Source organism: Procambarus clarkii, chromosome 4, assembly GCF_040958095.1.
Source record: "Procambarus clarkii isolate CNS0578487 chromosome 4, FALCON_Pclarkii_2.0, whole genome shotgun sequence".
Classification (NCBI taxonomy): domain Eukaryota; kingdom Metazoa; phylum Arthropoda; class Malacostraca; order Decapoda; family Cambaridae; genus Procambarus; species Procambarus clarkii.
The window spans coordinates 44,662,291-44,678,802 of record NC_091153.1 but is presented as its reverse complement, the minus strand read 5'-3'; the positions used below and the strand labels follow the sequence as shown (position 1 = coordinate 44,678,802).

Sequence of the window (16,512 nt, the reverse complement as noted above, 5' to 3'; positions counted from 1 at the left end):
ACAATGGGTATTGAATAGAAGTGTTTGTAGAAAGCCTATTGGTCCATATTTCTTGATGCTTCTATATTGGAGCGGAGTCTTGAGGTGGGTAGAATATTACCCATAGTAATAGGGTAATATTACCCATATTAGAATATTAGAATATTACCCATAGTGGGTAGAATAGACTTATTCGTACCTAGTAGCCAGAATGCACTTCTCAGCCTACTATGCAAGGCCCGATTTGCCTATTAAGCCAAGTTTTCATGAATTAATTGCTTTTCGACTACCTAACCTACCTAACCTAACCAAACTTTTTCGGCTACCTAACCTAACCTAACCTATAAAGATAGGTTAGGTTAGGTTAGGTAGGGTTGGTTAGGTTCGGTCATATATCTACGTTAATTAAAACTCCAATAAAAAAAAATTGACCTCTTATATAATGAAATGGGTAGCTTTATCATTTCATAAGAAAAAAATTAGAGAAAATATATTAATTCAGGAAAACTGAGCTTATTAAGCAAATCGGGCCTTACATAGTAGGCTGAGAAGTGCGTTCTGGCTACTAGGTACGACATATATATATATATATATATATATATATATATATATATATATATATATATATATATATATATATATATATACATTATATATATATATATATATATATATATATATATATATATATATATATATATATAATATGCCTGACTTCAATTTCTTTCTTTATTATGCACCCCATACCCATCCCGTGGGCGGTGGTGTAAAGGGTTACAGAGGAACATAATCGGTTCAGGAACTGAACCCTCTAGTTCGTTTAGCTAAGCAAATAACAATTTTTGAGGCTAGTTACAAAATTATTAATGTTATATATACATGTTCACATTATATATATATATATATATATATATATATATATATATATATATATATATGCAAACAAGCCTGAATGGTCCCCAGGACTATATACAACTGAAAACTCACACCCCAGAAGTGACTCGAACCCATACTCCCACAACTGGTATGTACAGGGACGCCTTAATCCGCTTGACCATCACGACCGGACATAAGGAAGTGATAGCCGAGGCTATATGAACCACTTCCCCGCCGGCACTCGGATGGTAATCTTGGGCATAGCATTTTATCAAATCACCTCATTCTTTGGGGCACACGTGAGGAACACAAATGCAAACAAGCCTGAATGGTCCCCAGGACTATATACAACTGAAAACTCACACCCCAGAAGTGACTCGAACCCATACTCCCACAACTGGTATGTACAGGGACGCCTTAATCCGCTTGACCATCACGACCGGACATAAGGAAGTGATAGCCGAGGCTATATGAACCACTTCCCCGCCGGCACTCGGATGGTAATCTTGGGCATAGCATTTTATCAAATCACCTCATTCTTTGGGGCACACGTGAGGAACACAAATGCAAACAAGCCTGAATGGTGCCGGCGGGGAAGTGGTTCATATAGCCTCGGCTATCACTTCCTTATGTCCGGTCGTGATGGTCAAGCGGATTAAGGCGTCCCTGTACATACCAGTTGTGGGAGTATGGGTTCGAGTCACTTCTGGGGTGTGAGTTTTCAGTTGTATATAGTCCTGGGGACCATTCAGGCTTGTTTGCATTTGTGTTCCTCACGTGTGCCCCAAAGAATGAGGTGATTTGATAAAATGCTATGCCCAAGATTACCATCCGAGTGCCGGCGGGGAAGTGGTTCATATAGCCTCGGCTATCACTTCCTTATGTCCGGTCGTGATGGTCAAGCGGATTAAGGCGTCCCTGTACATACCAGTTGTGGGAGTATGGGTTCGAGTCACTTCTGGGGTGTGAGTTTTCAGTTATATATATATATATATATATATATATATATATATATATATATATATATATATATATATATATATATATATATATATATATATATATATATATATACGTATACACATACACATACATATCTAATCACCCACACAAATACACACATCAATAATCTTGTGTGTCATAAGTAATCAACAAGAGGCTCACAACAGTCACTATACAAGGCACTTTACATCTATGGTGAGTCACACAGTTACTAGTCTTGCTCCACACCCACCCAACAGGGCGGCAGCTTTACAGTCATGTGCTCCACACCCACCCAACTGGGCGGCAGCTTTACAGTCATGTGCTCCACACCCACCCAACTGGGCGGCAGCTTTACAGTCATGTGCTCCACACCCACCCAACAGGGCGGCAGCTTTACAGTCATGTGCTCTACACCCACCCAACTGGGCGGCAGCTTTACAGTCATGTGCTCCACACCCACCCAACTGGGCGGCAGCTTTACAGTCATGTGCTCCACACCCACCCAACTGGGCGGCAGCTTTACAGTCATGTGCTCCACACCCACCCAACTGGGCTGCAGCTTTACAGTCATGTGCTCCACACCCACCCAACTGGGCGGCAGCTTTACAGTCATGTGCTCCACACCCACCCAACTGGGCGGCAGCTTTACAGTCATGTGCTCCACACCCACCCAACTGGGTGGCAGCTTTACAGTCATGTGCTCAACACCCACCCAACTGGGTGGCAGCTTTACAGTCATGTGCTCCACACCCACCCAACTGGGCGGGAGCTTTACAGTCATGTGCATGCATTACCTACAGTAAGCAAATTTTGGATACTTCGCTAAGATTTCGAGCAGCACATCATTTTGAATGAAGTACTTACACATTTCTTGGACACTATTGATGGTGTTATATCTAAATTCCGCGATTTTTTCACATTCCATTATATAATGACGCAAAGTATGCGAATAGTTCTGCTGACAGAGTTTACATTTAGTCAAATCTACATCAGCAAATGTTACAAATTCCCAGAGGTACTTGTAGCCGAGCCTAAGCCTAGCAGTGGTAACATCTAGAAGTCTGCTAACTGGCAGAAAGATTTTCGTTGTTTTCAAATATTTATTTCTAAATTGGTTCTTTTCTAACAATAATAATAAACTAGGAGCATAATTTACTGACTTAGGTAGGTTAGGTTAGGAAAGGTTTTCACATTGGGAATACATTTCCAAGGATTTGCCTAACATTGGCAAGACTTCTCCAGGACACATCAATAGTGTCCAATAGTGTCTCTTTACCAGCTTGGTGAGGGGCGACTCCAATCTTCACCAGCGCCATCTGTTGACCAGATGCGTCACTTGTTGAAACCGAAAGGTTGAGAAGATTCGCGTTATTAAACCATCAGTTAGTGAAGGGCGGCGAGGGTTGTTAGTGGTGTGTTGGTGTCTGTGGGGTGAGCAACAGGGCCTCCAGTGGTAGCAACAGTACACCACACAGGAGCTGTTCAGGCCTGCCACCACCACCACATCCACGACGTTTTGGTGAGTACTTTCTATACACGTGTGATGTAAATATAGAAAAAGGTTTAAATATCTTGACAGGAAGATGAGAAGAATTGCCCAGCAGATATTGGGTTTCAAGTAACATTGCCCTTACCACTTGGTCCTACTACTTGGACTGGACGGTAGAGCGACGGTCTCGCTTCATGCAGGTCGGCGTTCAATTCCCGACCGTCAAGTGGTTTGGGCACCATTCCTTCCCCCCCGTAACATCCCAAATCCTTATCCTGATTCCTTCCCAGTGCTATATAGTCGTAATGGCTTGGCGCCTTCTCCTGATACTTCCCTCCTCTTCACTTCCTAACGTATATATTTTTTTTAGAGGGCGGATTATCCAGCCTAGAATAGTCATCCACGTGACTTGTTTTATATATGATTTTGATGAAGTAATGTTGTTGGTTTGTGTGAAATTTTGATTTTGAAATTTCGGCACAGCACCATCTTGGGGGGAGGGTATTGAGTCGTGTTCACCACACGAGTAGTTTGCAAGCAATTAGAACCAGTAATAACGCAGTCTTGATTATCCACCACGTACAAAATCCACCGCCCTAACTAGGGGCCAGACTCACGAAGCAGTTACGCAAGCAATTACGAACGTGTACATCTTTCCTCAATCTTTGACGGCTTTGGTTATGTTTATTAAACAGTTTACAAGCATGAAAACTTGCCAATCAACTGTTGTTATTGTTATAAACAGCCTCCTGGTGCTTCGGAGCTCATTAACTGTTTAATAATTGTAAACAAAGCCGCCAAAGATTGAGAAGATGGACGGGTTCGTAAGTGCTTGCGTAACTTCGTAACGAATCTGGCCCCAGATTCGTAAATGCTTGCGTAACTGCTTCGTGAATCTGACCCCAGGAGCGTTTAAACCCTATCAACACCCGTAGCCTGGTCTTTCGATGTATAGAAAACATGTATATGTAAGCCGCTAGTCTTATGGTACTTTGAACGTGGCGAAGTCTTATTCTAGACGTTCATAACGTCTAGAAAAAGACGTACTAATTGATGAGTTGAATAATAGTATGGAGGGACCATCAACTGGGCCTCTACCCTCCCCTCTCCTCCCTCTGGCGTTGGCCTGCACGCCGCATGCGGTTGATGAACGCATGCGGTTGATGAACGCATGCGGTTGATGAACGCATGCGGTTGATGAACGCATGCGGTTGATGAACGCATGCGGTTGATGAACGCATGCGGTTGATGAACGCATGCGGTTGACGAACGCATGCGGTTGACGAACGCATGCGGTTGACGAACGCATGCGGTTGACGAACGCATGCGGTTGACGAACGCATGCGGTTGAGGAACGCATGCGGTTGACGAACGCATGCGGTTGAGGAACGCATGCGGTTGATGAACGCATGCGGTTGACGAACGCATGCGGTTGACGAACGCATGCGGTTGACGAACGCATGCGGTTGACGAACGCATGCGGTTGACGAACGCATGCGGTTGACGAACGCATGCGGTTGACGAACGCATGCGGTTGATGAACGCATGCGGCTGACGAACGCATGCGGCTGACGAACGCATGCGGCTGACGAACGCATGCGGTTGATGAACGCATGCGGTTGACGAACGCATGCGGTTGACGAACGCATGCGGTTGACGAACGCATGCGGTTGACGAACGCATGCGGTTGATGAACGCATGCGGTTGATGAACGCATGCTTCAGCTGCCGACTTTTCCAATATTTACCGACGGGAGAAAAACACAAATATCCCTCCGAAACAAAATTTCTTAATCTAATGAAGCAGAAGTTTGTGCTGGCCTAGTGGTGGTCAGGGAATTGTGGGTTGGCTCTTTATGCACTATCTTGAGATGATTTCGGGGCTTTTTAGTGTCCCCGCGGCCCGGTCCCCGACCAGGCCTCCACCCCCAGGAAGCAGCCCGTGACAGCTGACTAACACCCAGGTACCTATTTTACTGCTAGGTAACAGGGGCATAGGGTGAAAGAAACTCTGCCCATAGTTTCTCGCCGGCGCCTGGGATCGAACCCAGGACCACTGGATTAAAAGTCCAGCGTGCTGTCCGCTCGGCCGACCGGCTCCCTACTAGTTTCGTACTGTTTTTTTTTTGTAAGTTGACGTTAGTTCCTTGTCGTATCTTGTCTTTAACTTGATGGAGGTGGCTTCCACGACTTCTCGTTCATTTAGCCTTGTCACCCGTTCAGGGATGAGGTATTACTTGAAAGTTCGTAATTAGGTCGCTTTCCCCTACATCCCTGTGTTCTTGTTTACTATTTTCTTTTAATTTAAAGAGGCTGGCGCTATCCTCAATGTTTATTCCTATCGGTAATTTGTATGTTGGGATCATATCTCGTTTCTCCTCCATAGTTACGAGCTTAATTCTCTTAATATAGGTACTATAGTCTTGCTGCAAATTTGGTTTTATTAAGTTTTTCACGAGATGCAGATTCCATGCTAGTACTTCACATTTTTATATTATATTCTTTCCATGACTACACAAGACTGCAGGCGACGAGTCACAATAACGTGGCTAAAGTATGATGACTAGACCAGACCACACACTAGAAGGTGAAGGGACGACGACGTTTCGGTCCGTCCTGGACCATTCTCAAGTTGGTTGATAATCGACTTGTGAATGGTCCAGGACGGACCGAAACGTTGTCGTCCCTTCACATTCTAGTGTGTGGTCTGGTCATCATTACACACTGCTACATACTTTTCCACTAGTGTAGCAATGCCTTCTGTTGATAATTACTTAGCACACGTAGCGTTTTGGGCAAGTCCTTAATCCTGTGTTCCCCCGGGATACGACCCGCCAAATTGGTTTAACAACCAGGTACCCATTTTACTGTTGGGTAAACAAAGGCTACGGTTAAGGCGACAAGTTAATCTTCCTCGGCCAGGATACGAACCCAGGACAGTGTTCACGGCGAGTGTGCATGCACTACGCCATGGGAACTAAACACTTCTATCATCAGTTGACCTCTGCGTTACTCCATTATAGAAACGGCTGTTAGTTGCATGTGACTAAAATAAAACTAAAACTCGGTAAAAAATATATATTGAAATTTTGAATGTCTTTTTGCATATCAAATGTGATGTCAATAAGAATCTTATAAACTTCTATAGAATAGTTTGTTTTCAGATTCTGTAAATTATTGAAAATATAAATCCCCTTATATGAAAGCCCTGAACAGAATGATTGTTAGACCTGAAGCTGACGTTAACCCAACAATCTGACGTATTGTTCACAATCCCAAACACCTCGTGACATCCCGGTGGGGGACTGAGGCACACACACATCAGGTGAAGCCGACATCCCAATCCTTGGATAACGATAATGGCATCACGACTACTGGTCGGTTTTCTCCTCACTCTAGCCTGGATAACCTTCGCTTCAACCAAGAGGTTAGTAAAGGTTTAATATACAATTATTCAAAACGTAACTGCACCACTAAATTGGTATATGTAACTTCTTTGCGTTACGTATGGAAATACTTAAATACTTCTTGGGACTTCTCAGTCTCACGAATGACGATAATGACAGTTCTATAGACAGAATTAATGTGGGGGGTAATGGACGGATGTGAGAGGTCTTTTGAGATGAGGAATGAGACGTTGGGTTTTGTAATAAGGACGATCAAAGCCCTCACAAAGTCCCTGGTCACGATGATGGATTAGTATCTCAAATTATGTTAAGTGGTCCTCATATAGACTTAATGTTAACTAGAACAGCCATCACTTTCCACTGTTAAGTGTGTGTGTCTGTGTGAGAGAAAAGGTGCCTTTCTGTGGATAATTTGCCACTATGTATGCATTGGGCGTACAAAGACAGCTTAGCGAATCGTGACTTGATGTTTTCGAGCAATATTTCACTCGAAACTTCTAATTTAATACATTTTTACCTTTGTCTGGATTTAGGTCTTGTACGTCAGAGCAACTGGACTAAATGGAATGTTGAGATTTAGGCCTAGTCCAGGTGTTATAACCGGTTATACTGCTAACTTTGTGTAATAGGATAATGGGTATATAATAGGTATGATATACCTGTGTATAACCTCGATAATTATGATAAACTGGCTTGAACGGTTTGTTTTCAGTACTATAAAGAACAATGCAGCTTGCAGAGCTGCATTTGGGGTTGTCACAAATATCATTTACTTGAAAACGGCGCTGTTTAAGGCTGTAATGGATAGGTTCACCAGACCACACACTGGAAAGTGAAGGGACAACGACGTTTCGGTCCGTCCTGGACCATTCTCAAGTCGATTGTGGACTTGGACTAAACCTATCCATTACCACTAATGGATGAGTTTCTTTGTAGCCTCAGGGTCTGTATTCAGTCATGAACCAACGAAATAATTACAGCTTTGCCGGTCTGAAAGCGTGTAGGCAACCGCCAGATTTTACAAGTCACGGAAAAAGGTTAGCTTAGGTGGTGTAAATAGTAATTAAAATATATATTAATTCACTCATGACAGGAGTGACATGTATGATCTTGGAGATTGGTGGACAGATGTACAACAGGTCAGTGTGTACACCTGGCAATCACTTCTACGTGAACTTGTCATAGTATGTCATCTGCAAATGCTTAATTACCCATTATTCCAGTGTTGACTAAAGCATAGTGCAGTGAAACCTTACTATTTTGTAATAGTCTATTTTTTTTTGTCAATTTTAAATACATCTCCAAGCATTGGATATAAATTGAACAAGTATAGATTCAGGAATGACTTGGGTAAATACTGGTTTGTAAACGGGGTTTGTTGATTTATTAAAAAAATGATTAGGTAACCTTATTTTCGTGAAATCGTTGGGTTGTTTCAAGCGTAGGTTAGACATATAAGAGTTTCGGTGGATATAAGTAGCCTCATATGGGCCAATAGACCTTCTGTAGTTGATTTTTTTAACAGCACAAAAAAGGGCCATTAAAAGCATTCTTTTTCTACCACAAACGTGGCCACACATTTACAATGCTAACCAGCATATATTAAATCATTGCTTGGGTAGGTCTGGGCGCCCAGGAGCTGAAGTCTCTCCGGATGTGGCTGATCTGGGAAGCAGTACGGTGCGGCCGGCTGAAAACATAGGCCTAAACGACGTAGGCTTACTGAGCTCCATGTGGCGAGCAGTTCAACCTTATGTCCTCAGGAAGGAGACGTCTGACCTGGGTGAGGGATTTTCTTGAACTTTTAAATATGCTGTTCAATTGTTCAATTGAAGTTGGCAGTCATTGCATTCACTTTGGTTGCAATGTATTTCTGAAGTTTTCTTTCAGAAATTCAGAAATATAATGCATGAAGATCAGATGATGTTAAAGATTAGCTACCTGGAACAAAGTTCCAAGTAGCACAGGCTATGGTGAGCCCGTAGGTACTTTTTTTTTTTAGTATAATTAAGCTTTAGTTCCCAGTGATGTCCTATTAGATAAGGTTAAGTGCGGTTATATAAAAAAAAAGCACACTTTAGAAATATATTCTGGAATATAATAGTTTTCTTTTTTGTGCACTAAAAAGCTTGGATTATCTTTCCAAACCTTGATATGGGAGTAAGTTAAATGTGTGGACATGCAAATGTAATTATTTTTCTTTACTAAATCCCTTGCTGGACATAAAAGTAGGAGTCAGTTTTATTGGGACTAGTTTATATAAACGGTTTAGCTTTGTGTGTCAACAGAGGCTCGGCTGACAGCTTTCAAGAGGCAGCTGCTGACGAAGGCTGACGACCTGGTTAACCTCCGCACTCGAATCCCTGATTCGCGTCTGCTGGGTGCGTAAGTGCTGGAACCGGAGTGGAGGGGCTGGGCCAGCATTCTAAGCCACATTCACGTATTTCTGTATTGAATATTCAGCAAGTATAAATAAATCCCCAAGGGCCGTGATAAGGGTTCGAATCAACGTCCAGGATGATTCCAGACGAAGGTTCGAACCCTTATCACCGCCCTTAATAAGGATTTATTCCTTTGGTATATCACGCTATTGTGATTTGTGTGTAGTCAGAAAGTATCTTATATTTCATGAGCAGCAGTCGTACACAAGTCTCTGAAAGTCAATTATCAAGCTCATTAAGCTTTAATGAGCTTGATAACTTAAGGTTAACTCATTAAGATTATATATTCTTGGTTGGTTTCCAGCCAAGTTTCCCTGTCCCCCCAAATGCAGGCGACGAGTCACAATAACGTGGCTAAAGTTGACCAGACCACACACTAGAAAGTGAAGGGACGACAACGTTTCGGTCCGTCCTGGACCATTCTCAAGTAGATTGTGCCTGTGATTGTGTCGATTCTCACAATCGACTTGAGAATGGTACAGGACGGACCGAAACGTCGTCGTCCCTTCACTTTCTAGTGTGTGGTTTGGTCCCCCCAAATTATCCTAGACACCAACCAGCCTTCCCTAATGTAACTACAAATTCTCGTCTCAATCGACTATATTCCCTCAAATTACGGGACCAAATTTGTCAAAACGTCCCATTTATTCTGCCCACGATAACTTGCTCTTAAAGTTGTTAGGCAGCGCCAATGGGTGAAGTCTTGGCAGCCCCAAGTCCGGTCCTGGATTGGACTTGTGGCACGTCTGGGACTTGGCTTCCATCGACGTCTCAATAAACGCAGCTGTGATTGGAGATATATGTACATACAGACGTCCTTGTAATGGCTTGTCTCGGGCCTCCAAGACGCTTCCACCTTGTTTATGCAGTACACACATTCCTCTTCCGCTAGCCTGTGTTTTTTGTGAATAATAGTATACGTTTTGTATTAGTAATCACTAGTTACAGCAGTGGATTGATGAGGGGTGGATAGATGCGATGGGGTGAAATGTTTGATCAATGTTCTATTATGTTTTTGTCTACGAGTTTGTTTGATTTAAACACTGCACAAATTATGACTAAAACAAACGAGCTAAATCTAGAAAATTGCAATGTGTAATTGATCGTCTTGAGATGTATGTTGACCAGACCACACACTAGAAGTTGAAGGGACGACGACGTTTCGGTCCGTCCTGGACCATTCTCGAGTCAATCGACTTGAGAATGGTCCAGGACGGACCGAAACGTCGTCGTTCCTTCAACTTCTAGTGTGTGGTCTGGTCAACATACTTCAGCCACGTTATTGTGACTCATCGCCTGCATCTTGAGATGTAATAAAGGTGTACCAAGATTGATAAAGGGTGTAGTTGATGGGAGACAGGTAATCTGTCCTTCAGCTGGAGGAAGATGGTCAAGGAGACGGAAGGTTGAGGAGGAGGTCAAGGTGGTCAGCGCTGGAGTCGGAAGTGTCGAGGACAAGGTCATCACATCCACCGGAAGTAGTTCAGAGCATCACAGAAGCAAGCGGGATCATCTTGAGGGCTTCACCAGCCTCAGAGACACAGAAGGTAAGTTAGTTGCTCCTCTGGCAAATATCTTTTATATTTTTCGTAATTTCTAAATCTACTTTCTAAAGTGTTGAACTATAACTATTTTTTCCCCAGGTGGAAAATTGGTAAACGCTTCCCTTGTCTCCTTTACAGAATTATTTGATTGGTGATCTGTAATTGTTTAATTCTGACGTTACTATGTATATAAACTTACTTTTCTGCTTGATCTCGGATACATGCCTATGAATGGGGCAAGTTCAGAAGAACATGGATGGCAACATGGTTCTTAAATAGTTGCATTAAATAGGTTTGGTTTAGTTGACTTTGTAAAACCATTATTGTATAGTGTGTGTGTGTGGGGGGGGGGTATTTAGATTGTGTATCTGGTATCTTCAGGCCAGTCTATATCAAACTCGCTGTTGGCAGAAAAGGCTAACGAAACGTAACAAACATGACTGTCAAGAGTGTATGATAGGGAGTCTGACTGCTGAAGGTAAGCTTTAGGGCCGTTCTGTATTAGGGTGTTGTGATAGGTGAATGCATGACGTGCATTCACCTATCATTTATACGCTGTGTGTATATATATACACTTAGGGTACTTGGAGTGCTCATTGCTCACACCTGGAAGTACTCTAAGCGTCGTGGTGTCGAAGGGGCGTCCGGAGCCTCCACATACACCACCTCGGTGATAATTTGAGTTTGCTTAGAGTGCCATGTCAGATCCTCAAAACTGAGGTCGTCGTCTGCTTCTCTCGTTCCTGGACCCAAGAAGGTAATCTGTAACCTTTTACCCGGACGTGGGGGAAGGGGCCCCAGCTGTCAGCACGGCCTGCTGTCAGCACGGCCTGCTTTCAGCACGGCCTGCTGTCAGGAATACACAATCAAGTAGACCACAGCCTCCAGTGCAACGACATCCTCTACTCAATTTACTACCGTCGGTACCTCATTAATTTATAATAAACTTGGCTTTGCCTCTGATTCCAGCCATGTAGTTACAACCATTCAAGACGCTTGAACACCTGAATCCGTTCAACAGGGTTTGCCAATGGATTTTAGAACAAACACCTACCTTGCCCAACCAAACCTAATGTCCTAATCTAACTTGTATTTACGTTTTTGACGATCTGAGACGTTCTGGAGAACAGCCTTGTGTGTTATTTCATTCTGTTGTCAGGTGTCCCAGTGCTGGCGGCGGTAGAGGGCGCTGTGAGACTAGGAGCGCCAGGCGCTGGGGCCGTCCACATGACAGTATGGCGAGGTAAACTCATCGTCGCTATCATCGATAACGCCATGAACGTCTCCCTCTACACCGTAGACCAGCGCACTTGGCAGGTTAGTTGTCACCCTTACTTACACTATATAGGTTGATAGTGGTTGTCCCTATACCTTACTGATTACTGGTTTACCTCTATGTAACTGTAGGATAATGCTTCTCAAAACCCCACCATAAGTGATGGTGACCCTTCCGTCCCCCCACCTAAACTGCCACAGCCAGAGTAGGTGGGTGCTCCCACTGCTCACTATCATGAGTGGAGTGGGCTATGGTTCCCTACCACATCTTCAACTATCCCTACAGTTTGTAGGATATGGCTGAGTTCCCCCTAAGCATCTTGTGCACCACTCTGAAGACTGTTGCCCCAGTCTGTTGTTCCAGCACTAAGCGAGGTGACGACCCTCCTGCAACCCGCACACCCTGACACTCTTCCTCCCCTCCTGCAGGCGACGTACGCGTTGACCATCCCTGGCAAGAGCAGCTGCGACTTCACGGTGGTTCCTGGCGACGTGTTACTCCTGGCCTGCATCGTCCCCTTCGCCCCATCGAAACGCACGGCCTTCAGGGAGGACATCCACGAGGCGGTGATGATTTACGAGGTGACGGACGGGATCTCTGGTAATATTGCTCTGAAATTCTGGCAAAAGATTCAGGCTGAACACACTCTCGACCTGATCATGTGGTAGGTAATGATTGTGTGGAACCTTCAGGTGTTTTATATATAATTTAAGGTGTTTTATATATGATTTGAGGTGTTTTATATATGATTTGAGGTGTTTTATATATGATTTGAGGTGTTTTATATATGATTTGAGGTGTTTTATATATGATTTGAGGTGTTTTATATATGATTTGAGGTGTTTTATATATGATTTGAGGTGTTTTATATATGATTTGAGGTGTTTTATATATGATTTGAGGTGTTTTATATATAATTTAAGGTGTTTTATATATGATTTGAGGTGTTTTATATATGATTTGAGGTGTTTTATATATGATTTGAGGTGTTTTATATATGATTTGAGGTGTTTTGTGTGATTTGAGGTGTTTTATATATAATTTGAAGCGTTTTATATATAATTTAAGGTGTTTTATATATTTATAAATATAGAGTATTTAGAGGAAAAAATATGCCCACTGATACCGATGAGTGATACACCAGCTCATTTATTTTGCATTTATCACAACGTACGAAATATATATAGTACTAATCTAACCGGAAACGTGCACACCCAGGCAACCCCCCTAACCTACATGTGCAGACGATGATGTAAACGCATAGAAACGTATGTTTGTGATCCTCTACTTTTCCATAGTACTTTGTAATTTGTACTTTGGGGCACCACAGTGTACAGAAATGAGATGTACTAATTGAGAGGACGGAGAACCGTATGATCGTGTGACTGTACTACCAAGAGGGGAGGGGGGGGGGGCAAGAGGGGGGTTCAGACTGTAAACCAGTTTTATCCTAGCAAAAGCTGAAATCAAAGTTCTCACACTGATTGGTTCAAGCTTTTGAACTGCATGACAACATAGTTTCGATTTCAGTCTTTTTCTTTTTTGGTACGTTACTTTGACTGACTAGTTGGACTGGGCTGAAAGTCATGTTTTGTATTTCTATATAGTCTACTACCCCCATATAAACTGTCAGGTGTAGATGGTGCAGTAGGTGACAAATTCTGTCGATACACACAATATTCTGGAAGATCTTGTTTACATAAACATTATAGGACCTTGTCTAGTGTGAATGTTTTCGATAGACGTTGTTTATTGGTTTGTGTACACACACTGGTGGATGATATTGGTTGCATCTTTTGAAAGTGAGAGAAAGGTGTGTTGTAAGGTCAATGTTATGCTCCATTAGTGATGAGAGTAAGCCTTCATCTTCAATTTACCCTTTCAATTCCCTTTTCCTCTATTTCAGTATATTTCCCCTTCTCTTTAACACTGTTCTTACCACACCATTCCACCTGTGTTTCACCACTACTTTATCAACCCTCGTAACGACCCCCCCCCCCTTTTCCCCTCTCTCCCCTTTCACCCCTTAACAGGATCCAAGGTGGCAAGAACTACCTTCTGGTCGCCGACTCGAAGGAGGTGATAGAGCGCTTAATCTCCACTCCGACGGGTACCAAGCGGGTGAACAAGACCAACTATCACACAGTGTCCCGCCTCTACCACTGGACCGGGCAGTACTTCGACGTCTTGCAAGAGCTGCCCGGCACTAACCCGAGGGGCCTCCTGCACTTCCTCGTTGGCAACACCCATTTTATAGCCGTTGCCAACTTCAGGAACAATAAAGGCAAGTTGAATGGGATTGTTTATATGGAGATTTTACAGATAAAAAGCCGCGACCACAACAATAAAGTTGTGAAAACAATCACGAAAGTTCTTGAAGGTAGGAAAGATATTTCTCATGAGAAAGCACTAAACCATTAAGATTATATAACCCTTGAAAGGGATCAGGATAAGGATTTGAGATGGGGGAGGATGGGAGAAGCAATTGTGCCCAACCAACCACTTAGACGGTCGAGGATTGAACGCCGACCTGCAAGAAGCGACACCGCCGTTCTACCGTCCACTCGGTGATTAGGCGCCCATGGGAAATTAAGAGGAACTGATAAAATATTTAGGCAGTGTAATCGGATTGAACTCGTCTCTGGCCCTTAGCTCAATCATAGTGCATTAGCTAAGGTCAGTGACTATATAATAACTTTGTAATGATTTAGTCTTTTTAAGTCTGGCAAGAGCCATTGCCTGGTGCAGTTATACAAACTAAAAGTGCACACGCAAGCCAATCACAGCAATATATAAGTGACTTGGCTTGAGGATCCAACTAGTTAGCTTGAATCAACTTGGCATCATAGTTCATAGGCACAAGGCATTGATGGTGGCAGTCATTAGTGTGTGTGTGGGGGGGGGGGTTGAATTGCAGAGCTTCCTGGCACTCATTATCGATGGTCCTTTTGAAAGATTAAGGCCTAGATGAGGCCACTGGAAGGGGTGGCGCCGTGCGTCAATGTATATTCGTGAGGGAATTCGAGGTAGCCTCGAACGCGCTTACAAATGGGGAAAAACAGAGTTCGTCTGGATTTTGTTGCCTGACGTGTGCGTGCATCCGCACCTGGCTAATTGACGGCATCTCTTGTGTGAAGTGGTGTCTGGACTGTGCAGAATTGCCTTTATCAAAACATTTGTAATTCTCTGTCCTCCATCCTACTGCACCAAGAGCTCACCAGCTTCTTCGTTGCTCCCACAGGTCAGCACAACTGCTACAGCATGATCTACCGCTACTCTCCGGACGCGGGTCACTATGTACTCTTTCAGGAGGTGTTCACCAAGGGCGCCTTCAACTTCGAAAGCTTTACTTTGGGCACGACCCGCCACAACGACACCTTCCTCGCCGTGGCCAACTATTGCCAGGACGACCAAAATGGTGGGTTTTGCTGCTCTGTTTACATGTACTTAAATAGGAGGTTTCTGCAGCGGGCAGGATTAACTATACCGCTATCCTGCTGTTCGTAATAGTCCTGTACTACTCTAGACCTGATTAAATAATTTCCCTTCCATAAACGTCTCAGAATTGCAGAAGAGGAGTCACAATAACGTGGCTGAAATATGTTGACCAAACCACACTAGAAAGTGAAGGGACGAAGACATTTCGGTCCGTCCTGGACCATTCTCAAGTCGATTGTCTCAGAATTTTTAACCGGATATTTATCTGGCGCTAATAGTAATATTACTGCTCGAGGATACAAAAGATGATCCAACAGAAAGGCTTTACGAACTAATAATCGCTTTCGACTCCCAGGCCGCTGCAATCCGGACACCAGCTCGACAATCTACCGCTACCACTACGGCAAGTTTGTCGCCTTCCAGGAAATCCGTACCTCGAACGCCGTCCAGTGGCTTGCCATCCAGGTGTGTAGGTCCACGGCGAGCCTCTGCTGGGTCAACATGTAAATATTTTTTGTTACTCTTTGGACAAATTACCATCCGCCATTGGCACTTCTCATAATTTTGTGGATTAATTTTGGACCATAGTTATTTAAAAACGCTAACATTACACGCAGGTAATATAGATTTATTGCTTTAATAGTGTTTAGTTTTTTTAATTGCCTATCGCCAACCATTTCCAGATTAGGTTATGTGATTAATCCCTATGTATAGCTCTACCTCCATGTATACTATGTAGACTTGTCCCTTACATGCATCTTCTCCCCCGCATTTGACGTCCCTGGTGGAGCAGGTAGAGGACACGGTGCTGCTGGCCGTGGCAAACGCCGTGGCGGGCGTAAAGTTCTTTCAGTACAACGGCTGGAGGTTCGAACCCACTGCGGTACAGTACTTCGCAGGACCTTTTGGTCCTGGAGTCACCCGAATGGCCACTATCACATGGAATAATGCAATCCTTATAGGTAGGTACGGCTGCCTTGTCGGAGTGGTGATTGAGTGTATGAAGGGCATGTGTGGGAGCTAGTAAGTGGGGAAGGGGTTGTTTAGAGGTTCTAAAGGTAGGTGGGGAGGGTTATCTT

General features: G+C 43.6%; 1 protein-coding gene across 3 annotated transcripts in view; it reads left to right on the top strand.

Moving 5' to 3' along the window:
• The first annotated feature begins 3,210 nt into the window (after positions 1–3,210).
• LOC123750026 (uncharacterized) overlaps positions 3,211–16,512 on the top strand; it is a 47,852-nt gene continuing 34,550 nt past the window's right edge. Inside the window, exons 1-11 of one of the 3 annotated variants that reach the window (XM_045732156.2) lie at positions 3,211–3,358; positions 6,534–6,754; positions 8,357–8,517; positions 9,023–9,115; positions 10,552–10,722; positions 11,879–12,036; positions 12,424–12,659; positions 14,029–14,279; positions 15,237–15,413; positions 15,789–15,898; positions 16,227–16,395. In XM_045732156.2, coding sequence (XP_045588112.2) covers positions 6,687–6,754; positions 8,357–8,517; positions 9,023–9,115; positions 10,552–10,722; positions 11,879–12,036; positions 12,424–12,659; positions 14,029–14,279; positions 15,237–15,413; positions 15,789–15,898; positions 16,227–16,395 — 1,594 coding nt within the window. In that variant the 5' untranslated portion in view covers positions 3,211–3,358; positions 6,534–6,686. Of the gene's footprint in view, positions 3,359–6,480; positions 6,755–8,356; positions 8,518–9,022; positions 9,116–10,551; positions 10,723–11,878; positions 12,037–12,423; positions 12,660–14,028; positions 14,280–15,236; positions 15,414–15,788; positions 15,899–16,226; positions 16,396–16,512 lie in introns of all 3 variants that reach the window. The other 2 variants (XM_045732163.2, XM_069334069.1) reach the window with 2 other exon arrangements.